This window comes from Chondrus crispus, genomic scaffold (genome assembly GCF_000350225.1).
Source record: "Chondrus crispus Stackhouse genomic scaffold, scaffold_398, whole genome shotgun sequence".
Taxonomy (NCBI): domain Eukaryota; phylum Rhodophyta; class Florideophyceae; order Gigartinales; family Gigartinaceae; genus Chondrus; species Chondrus crispus.
In genome coordinates, this window is record NW_005179294.1 from 39,759 (window position 1) to 49,269 (window position 9,511).

The following is a 9,511-nucleotide window of genomic DNA, read 5'->3' on the forward strand; positions in this document are numbered from 1 at the left end:
TTGCGATGAAATCCGAGGAGCGGGTGCAGCGGAAACAAAAGAAGAAGAAATGGCAGAGGCGGAGGATAGAGATCATAAAGATGTGTGTTTTGAGACTATAGAGGGGTTCAGAACCCCTATGGTCCACGAAATGCAGTTCGCAGATGAAATTCCAGTCGCGGAGATGCATGAAACGAATGGGCAAGACATGAGTGATGACCATCGCGAGATTGCAAAGCGACTAGTCGAAGCGCAGGCGCTTGAGAGACTGGAGAGCGTTATCGAAGAGGAAGAAGCAGAACCGGCGGACAACGCTAATCCCCAATTACCCGAAGGCAATGAAGTCGCCCGGAGATTGGGGCGTGGAACAGAATCAAAAGCTGCTCGGAACAGAAGAAAAAAAGCGGAGAAGGAAGCTGAGTCGCAGCGCCGTGTTGAGGCGGAGCAGGCCAGCATCGCTACATGCGCACCGAAGATGCGTACAACGCACACACCAGTAATTCGCACAACCACGCTTGCACGCGGCAGCCCGACTTCCTTAACACCGAGCTCGGTGTAGCTCTTCAGCGCGACGAGCCGCAAGCGATAGGGAGTTTTCCAAGGAGCCACTTGTGATCATTCGCGCGCCGCACGGCCCGTGCGACGTGCGGCACGGGCAGACGACGAGGGCCCAATTAAAAATAGATGAATGAAGTCATTGTAGAGACAGCCAATTAAAACACGTAGCACACATAGTTCCACTCTCCGATGTCGTTCGACATTTCCGATCTCCCGACACAATATCGCACTACCGCTCGTAACCTGCACCCAGCTGCAACATTATCTGGCCTCCAAGACTCCCACTCACCGCGCCTCCCACGGCTGAATTCTACATCTGAGCGGGAGAGGAAATCCTCTCGATCGTTTCATGCAGGATGGCGACCAACAAACCCCACACAGGCTCGCTCACGGCTCGGAGCTTGGCAGCAATTACTCACCATGTATCCAATGTGTTTTCTTCTTCTCGGTTTCTTCACGCTATACTACTTCATATTTGCCAAACATCACTACCACGACAGCGAGATGCGTGCTATTCACGCCGATGTCGAAAAGCTTCTCCGTGAAACCAGCAATTCCATCCTCAGTGATAACCTCGTAGAAGCGGTACTTCCTGACAGGTTTAACGAGACACTCAATCATAATCTCAGTACGCACAGATTTCAAACGAACACGCTCTTCTCCAGAGTTTTCTTCAGAATCCGTCCCATCGTTTCCAACCTTCATTGATCTGTACACATCCCAGTCCGCATCGTCCACCCCAAACGTGTCCTCCTCCACATTTTTCTTCCCACGCCCTCTCCCTCGTCCCCTCCCCTGGCCCCTCCTTCTTCCCTTCCCACTTCCTCTCTCGCGCCCCTTTGAGTTCCCTCGCCCTGGGTCTTCGTCGAAACCTGCATTGCTTCCTGCTTGTTGTGCCAACAACCTCATTCGTTCCTTTGCAGCCTGCCACCGCCGATCCCACCTCGCTTCGCGCGCGGCGTCCTTTCGATTTAAACGCTCAGCTAGCTCATCTCGCTCCGTTCGCAGTTCGGTCAGATACTCTTGTGGCCTCTCCATGCGCATCTTCTCTATATCCTCAGCCTTCCTCTACGCTTCCGCCGCGAGCTTGACCCTTTTCCCCCGTAACCGTGCTTCCGTAGCCCCGCAAAGCGCGCGCTCGTGCCGCTTTTGCTTGAGTTACGGCGCGCTCAGCTCTGACATCGACAGAAGCTCGTCTGCTCGTACGCGCTTCTACCACGCCACCTCCGCTGCCCTTGCCTTTCCCGCGCTCAATTTGGCACGTTCGTCATCCACGAGCAGCTGCCGCTTGTCGATCTCTTGGTTCAGCGCTGTCGACGATTCCCACTGTCCGACGCACATGGAAATGTAGTACTTATCCTCATCTATATCTCTCATATCTTCAATACACAACCTCCTCCAGTGTATACGATGTATCCACTGGCTCTGCCTCTGTCCCCGACACATCCTTATCCCTTCCGCCGGCTCTTGACATCTTCCACCGTGTCCACCGGCTCTGTCTCTGTCCCCGACACATCCTTATCCCTTCCGCCGGCTCTTGAATTCTTTTTATCCTGCATTAACTTATTCAACCTCCTCCCATTATCAATTCTCGCCTGCTCCTCCGCGCTCGTCGCCGGCTTATCACTCGCCTCCCCAGTTTCCACCTTGACTGTCTTTGACACTTCGTCAAAGTTATCTGGTTCCTCTCTAATTTTCTTCCACTCGGCATCATAGCATGGCGCATGCGGACGACATACGGTGGGGTTTGTAAGATTGGCATGGAGGAGCCTGAGAAGGCGGCCACAATGTGGACGACCCGAGATCGAAGATGAAGTCTTGCGAGTTGAGATGAGAGGACGGGGCGCGGGGCGCGGTAGGCAGAGGGGACGGTGAAGGGGGCGGAGGAGGGTCGATCAGATACACATCAGGGGGTGGGCGGATGACTTCTTTTTGCTCGACCATGGCGGGGGATGTGCGTGGTATTTGGGGTAAGTCGGCAGGGTTGCGCACGACTTCGGAATCTGATTGCGGAGAGAAAGGACGGGACGAAGCCCCGTTTGTCCTTTGGTGACTTCGGGAAACAAAACTTGGGGGTCTTGCCTGCCACGTGTAAAAAAAGACGAGCGTGCTTTTTCATGACGAATTCATAGTGACAGGAAGCCTTTCCCAAGGCTCAGACTACTGTACCGAAATGCAGTCTCTGGTACCTGGGATACTAATTGAGGTCCTCTGGGACATCGAATTAACCAAAGGGGAAGGACGAAGGCGAGGTGAGAGAACGCTTGCATCCGTCTGGTGGCGGGCAGAGTTAGTAACTAAGGAAGTGGTCGAGGGAAGAGTGAAAGGGAAACTGAAATACGTGGCAAGGGAGGGGTTCGATGAACAACAAGCGATGGTGTGGATTCTTCCTGATTATATTCGCTTGGTGGAAGATGACGCCACTCAGTTGCGGTGGCGTTATTATGAGTGCTCAGGACAGGTGAGCTATGAAACAGACGGAGAAAATTTTATTCGCCAGAGCGAAAATGGAGTTGGTGATGGGGAGGCGGTACAAAATCTGCGAATGTATAGCGTGGAGGGGAAAGTGGCTACGCTTTTATCTCGAGTTGAAGAAATCGAGCGCATGGTTGTTGGCCAGTTTCAATTCTTTTCTCGGATCGGGTCTGGATCAACGGCAGAACGGCAATGTGCACGTCTCCTAAATACTTTGAGACAGAAAACATTGGTACTCATCCAGAAGCCGGTACCAAACTTCAAACCGCGACAAGGGGATACGGAGCAGGACACACACTACGAAGAGAGCTCTACCGGAAGCATTCGTTCAGTGGTAGACTGCACCTTGGAAGAGTATGAGAACTTGGCCCGCGCTGTTCATTCGTTGTCCGATTCTGCCCAGTTCAAGCCCTCGTTCCAGGAAACCCAGTCTCTCGCAGCGTGCACCGAGCTCGCAGAGATAATTTTCTCATCATGCAAAGATTTGTGCACAGTTATTGGCATAAACTCTGTCACGGACATGAGAAATATTGTGCGACGGAGGAAAGGAGGAGGAAAAGAAGGAACCGTGCATGAAGCAGTTCGCATTATGGGGCTGTATGTCGCAGATGAGACCGATGAGAATTCGGCGGCGGCACTGCTGGTGGGAACATGTATGCCATACGTTCGTCGCAAGGCGACGGTGGATGCCCTTGTCCGAAAGAGCAAAATCGAAACCGAGATTTCGATTTTCGAAGTATGTCGTACACTCACCCTCTCTCACGTTCATCACTTCAAGCAGTTGACCTTGTAAGCAAGGTTTTCGCGGCAAGGCTTTCAGCTACACCGAGCGAGGTGTCGGAGGACGAGGCTGTAAAGACTGTTTTCTCGGAGTTGAAAACTTTCTCTTTCCGGGGGCGTCCGATGGTTCCCCCGAACAGTCGATTCTGGAGTACAGCTACATCCGTTTCTGAACACGTTTGCGGGTCTCTCGAAGTTGAGCTCCCCTACTTCATTATTAGAGGCTTTCAGGCCGTGTCCGAAGTCAGCTATTTGGTTACAGATGAGTACTTGACGCACGTATTTTGTACAAAGGGTCAACCACACATGAGCACCTAGTCACGTATGTCGTCGTAGACACATCTATGAATTGTGAAAGTCTCAGAGACTTCAAAAAGTTGTCGAACGTTTCAGTACAAACGCGTTAAATGATTCAGTGCAAGGCCATTTGGTAATTTTTTTTGTGGTTGAGCTCTTACATGTTATGACATGGAGCTCCTCCGACGCTGGGATATCCTGGCGGTTGGACATGATGCGAGCTGGGCTCTTACTGCGAGGCGTGCGGGTGGTACGTCTGATCGTGGGGTGGATACTGTTGGGAATGAGGTTGGTGTGCGTACGGCTGGGGTTGGCGGGGCGGATATGCAGGTGTATGGACCGGGGGAGACTGTTGATGAGGTGGAGGGGCGGATTGGTGGTTCGGGAGAGGCCTGGAACCGGTCAACCACACCCTCGATCTCATCGAGACCTGCCTCGGCGACTTTGAGGGCTCCTTCTTTTACCCTTCCCTTCACGCTAACGCCCCGCTTTTGGCCAATGCTACAGAGCGGTATAGAGCTAGCGGGACAAAATTTGGATGTGAGCTACGTCAGTGCTCTTAGTTGGTACCTTCTTAGCATGTTTGGGAATGGTGGTTTGCTCTCGTTAATTTCGAAAGGACACTCTGATGACTTCGTCTTTGTTCCAAGCGTTGCCTCGCAAATTTCACTCGATATGGCACCTGACAAGGTTTTTGCCCAGGAAAGAGCAGCTCTTGGCAAAATCGTCCACAAACACACTATGGGCCAGGAAGAGGACGCACTTCTGATGATTGACCCGGAGTCGTTTGCCGTTCTCTAGACTTTAGTTTGTTATATTTACACGAAGTCCAATCAACCAATGCTTGTTCTCTTCCTCAAATGTACAATACAGCCTTCTACCACCGCAACCTACTTCCAGTGCTAACATGTGCCCAGATTTTCGTTGAAGGTGCGTCCCTTAAAATGGTTAGGGCTGGTCAGTGGCGCGCATTGCGCTACAGCCAGAACGCCGTTGTATTAAATGATATTCAAAATCTCTGAGCGTTCGTATCGTTCTGGCCCGTATTCGTCGTCGTCTTCCTCGAGCAAGGCACATCGCATGCTTGGATAGAACGGGACAAGACCCTCTTGTGCGTAAATGTAAAGCCTATTATATATTCGCCAGTATACTTCCCGTACTTTCCGGGCAGGATGAAATAGCCCTTGCAGGACGTAGAGGAGCATAGCCCTGGACCCAGGGCAGCCGTAAGACCCTGTATGGCGAACATCACAGCGTTGATTACATGGGGAAGCCTCTGTGGCAAGGAATTCGATTGCATAAGGGCAAAACGCTGGGGGCTTTCTTGAAAGCGATCGGGTTCATCATCCCATTAATGGATCCCGAATACGCCAATTACTATGCGAGGGAGGTGACAACGATTCTAATACGAGAGTTCCGCTCTCCAGAGGAAGAAATGAAGGTGATAGTTCTGAAAGTTGTGATGCAGTGTGTGTCTTGTTCCGGTGTTGAGCCAAAATATGTCCGTGAAGAGATCGTTCCAGAATATTTTCGATGCTTCTGGATTCGACGGATGGCCTTAGATCGGCGTAACTTTCGGGCGGTTGTCGACACAACATTGCAGATAGCCATCAAGATTGGGGGGGCGATGTTATCGCGCGATTAACGGACGATTTGAAGGATGAATCTGACCCGTACCGACGAATGGTAGTCGAAACAATTGAGAAAGTGACGGAGAAACTCGGTCTTTCTGACGTTGACAAGGGACTCGAATCTCGCTTAATAGATGGACTTCTATACGCGTCAACCACACCCTCGATCTCATCGAGACCTGCCTCGGCGACTTTGAGGGCTCCTTCTTTTACCCGGGCCCGGAGCCCTCGTTCGTCGACATCTCTGTAAGTCCTCATCACCTTTGTCCTCGCTTTTTTTGCTTCTCCAAACAATGCCCGCCTGATCCTAACACCTCTTCCTCCCCAGCCACGATCTTCGAGCGCGCGCGCTCCTCTCTCAAGTTCTGGCGCAACCTGGAGCTAGCCGACGGCCGCCCGAACCTACGCCGCTGGTTTGCCGCGCGGGACGCCTGGGAGCCCGCCACGTACCTGCAGAGCGACGACTGAACCCACATCGGCGCCCTGCCGCCGCAGATCGGTCCGGTGTCCTTCCTGCGCACGCGGAGCCCGGTGTCGCTGGCCGTCGAGACGGCCCACAGCAAGCACGTGCTCAACGATGGCCATGAGGGCGCCCAACACCGTAAGCAAGCCGCCGACGCCATCTGCCGCAACCACGCCGCTGTCACGAAGGACGCCATGCGCGGCGTCAAGGGATGCCCGGACGAGTTTCATAGCGTCACGGACTTTGCTTTCAGGGTGCTTAGCGAGGTCCTGTTGGACCCGTCTAAGCTGGAGGAGGCGGAGATCCGGGTTAGGGAGACTGTTAAGACCGAAGAATGGGTCATGCTTGGACAAGCTCTTCGGTTTGAACGAGTGAGATGCTGCTCGGAAAAAGTTGGGGGATACATGGTGGTGCAATTCGTTCATTCATTGGGTGACTATGGAGGTAGGATAAACTATATTGGTTCCGCCCTGTTCACTCTTGCCGACATGAGCAGCCGAAATGATTTTTTCGAATGCTGATCGCGCCCCTCATGCGATTTTCCCGAGTGATGTCCTCCACTAGAACGAGCTCCGACTTTTTCACCTGCTCTAATACTGCAGCCTCTGATAGTGAAGGCGTGCAATTGTTGGCATGCAGCTTAGCGCGTACTGCTGAACCCGTCTTGACACTGGTCGTGCAAATCCGAACTTTACGTAACCTATCAGGGCAGAAATATTAGTCTAGCATTCCCGCCATATCATCATCGTCACTGTCGAAATCATCTTCCAAATCTTCTGTTTGATGTCTCCACTCATTGGTGCCGCTTAGCACAGCGCTTTCGCTGCTGTCAATGTCTTGCGGTGCAGAAATGTTTAATCTGGCGAATGTCTCTTTGGAGATTTTCAACACCCCACTGATAACCTTCTCTTTCTCCGATCTACCCGGTAACATCTCTCGCAGCGTGATTTCGGGTATCAAAGATTGGGTCCTCTCACTTGTCACGTCACCACTGACAGCTGTTGCCTCATCATGCGTTGCCGTTGTACTTGAAGGATTGTAGTTCGCCCGAACAGAGAACAATTGCCTCAGAAACTGAGCAATCCGATAGATTGTTCGAAGCATTGACGCATGTGATCCAAGAGTCATTTCCTCACCACAATGGCAATAGGCGCAGACGAAGCGCAGAGCAATTCGCAAGATGTTAATGTTGCGCTTGATCTCTGTGACACGGTTTTCGCCGTTCGAACCACCAGTGACGGTGACCTGATAAGTCGCCTGTATCACCAGGTCTTTGCTTTCCGATATAAGAGCAGCCAGAAGCTTCCGATTGGTGACGGATGTGTGTGTATCCCACCCTACAGTAGTGTCAGGGATCTCGGAAGCGGGGACGGATTCCGCATCACTGTGCAAAAATCGAAAGGTGGGTGACGAGTGAGAGCGATGGAAAGAGTCATATTCACTCCAGTTAACCAGTAGAAAGAGGCCGCTCTCGAACATTTTGACCTTTGAGCGATCCCGAGAGATTCTCAAACAGTCGTTAATAATAGTGACGATCCTCTTGCATATGAACAGATGTTTGCGCCTAGTGGGGCAGGAGGGATCCGGAGGTAACTCGGCCTTCACGCACTCGTGATGCATTCGCGCGGTGTGCAGCGTTTGCTTGTCCAAAACACCTGGTTGCAGCCAAGAAGGCTTCGTAGAAACATAAACATCAATTCTGTTGCGGTCAGCATCCCTATCAATAAAGGCTTTGGTTGTTGTAAATTCTGCCTCATATGCTCGTATACTTTCGTCGGAGAGATTTCTTGCGTTCATCACCGCACGTTTGGCTGTACTGAAGCGAAAACTTGCATGCTTTTTGCCCAGTCCGTGTTTGAATTCTGAACGAGGTTTGTTATGTTTGAGCCCGAACAAGAGGACGCTGACGACACGCGATGTCATCCGGGGGTCATCCTGGTTATTGTGATAGACATCCATAAACGAAGATAGAGTCTGTGCAAGCGATCTTGACACGGTATCCGCGTTCACTGCCGCATTGATTTCGATAATAACTGTGGGGTTGTCTTTGAGAACGTCCTTTTCCAGGTTCTTAGTTGCACCTTTCCGAGACCCTCCCTGCACCCTTGATCGAGATGGTATTCGCGAACTACCTGCAGAGCTTTGAAGAATGAGGAGTTTGATGTCCTCTAAACTGGACGCCGTATTGGCATTGCTTTTCACTAGGTCCGATAATGTGGCATTGCAGCTGGCCAGCTCTTCTGCCAACCTCTTGTGCATTGCCACTATGGATCGCTGCAACTCAGTGCTCTCAAGCGCGGATGAATTCGATCGGGGTGCGTGCAAGGTAGGGTTCGAACGTGCGGCAGGCTGTAACTCGGTGCTCTCAAGCGCAGATGAATTCGACAGGGGTACCCGCCCAGTAGGGTTCGAACGTGTGGCCTCAGTCTGAGAGGGTCTTAGTCTTCGACGCTTCTCGGCGCTTCCAATTCCGGCCTGTAATGGCAATGGACGCCTCTTATGCGCGGACACTGTACGTCGCAGACCCATGTTTCCTTGTGCTTCTTTTTGGGGGCTGGATGATGGCGAAGCTATGACTTGGAATGAAGGTCCCACAGAATCTGTCCGAAATCGCAAACGGGAAGATCTCCGCCGTGTCTTATCTGCACCCAAAGACGCTGGTGTGTGTGATTGAAGGGAAGAAGGTTCTGTAGTGTGAAGAGGTTGGCGCGGTGATGAAGGAGGCGACGACGTGTCTGGAGAAGGAGGTCGGTGAGATGCGAGAACGGCTGATTTCGCGCGAGGGGGTAACGAAGATTGCAGATTTGACGGAGGAGGACAAGTGGTGCGTTCGGAAGTCGAAATGTTTTCCTGGGGTGTGAGGAGTGCCTTCGAAGTTGAAGGGATGTTTTCGGAACCCCTATGCGTAAAACGCCGTACATACCGCCTGAAAGAATTGCCCATCACGTTGGGAAGCGCGGCAAACTCGAACTGCGACTGTTTGTGCAGATCACTTAACTGTTTCGCGGGAAAACAGTTTTCAGAAGTATGTATGAGTTGATTGCAAAGACAGCTTCTACCATGCCCGCCACTTCCACCATTCGCACGCTGCGCCGCCCGCGCGCGCCACCCCCGGGGCCGATGTGCCGGCGCTGCGCGCCCGCGCCGGCCTTCGCGCTGCCGCCGCCGGTCTTGGCGGGCGTGCTGGCGGTGGTGTCCGTGTCGGTGACGCTGCCCTTCAACACACTTCTGCCGCCGCGCGCGCGCGTCTCGCTGCCGCGCCTAGCGCGCCGCCTGCGCCTGCTGCTGCCGCGCGCGTCGCGCCGCGCGTCGCGCCGCCCGCCGCCCG

General features: G+C 52.8%; 3 protein-coding genes; 2 read left to right on the top strand and 1 right to left on the bottom strand.

Annotated features, from left to right (window-relative positions):
• Positions 1-4,852: 4,852 nt before the first annotated feature.
• On the bottom strand, positions 4,853-5,389 carry CHC_T00001129001 (hypothetical protein). XM_005718394.1 is given in 2 exon segments: positions 4,853-5,098; positions 5,099-5,389. The coding sequence occupies 1 exon segment, from the start codon at positions 5,387-5,389 to the stop codon at positions 5,099-5,101; it is 291 nt and encodes a 96-aa protein (XP_005718451.1). The 3' UTR covers positions 4,853-5,098.
• A 135-nt stretch (positions 5,390-5,524) lies between these two features.
• Positions 5,525-5,734, top strand: CHC_T00001130001 (hypothetical protein). The gene has a single exon (XM_005718395.1). It carries the CDS (start codon positions 5,525-5,527, stop codon positions 5,732-5,734), a length of 210 nt encoding a protein of 69 aa, XP_005718452.1.
• Positions 5,735-6,303: 569 nt separating this feature from the next.
• On the top strand, positions 6,304-6,558 carry CHC_T00001131001 (hypothetical protein). Its single transcript, XM_005718396.1, has one exon. The coding sequence runs from the start codon at positions 6,304-6,306 to the stop codon at positions 6,556-6,558; it is 255 nt and encodes an 84-aa protein (XP_005718453.1).
• Positions 6,559-9,511: the final 2,953 nt, after the last annotated feature.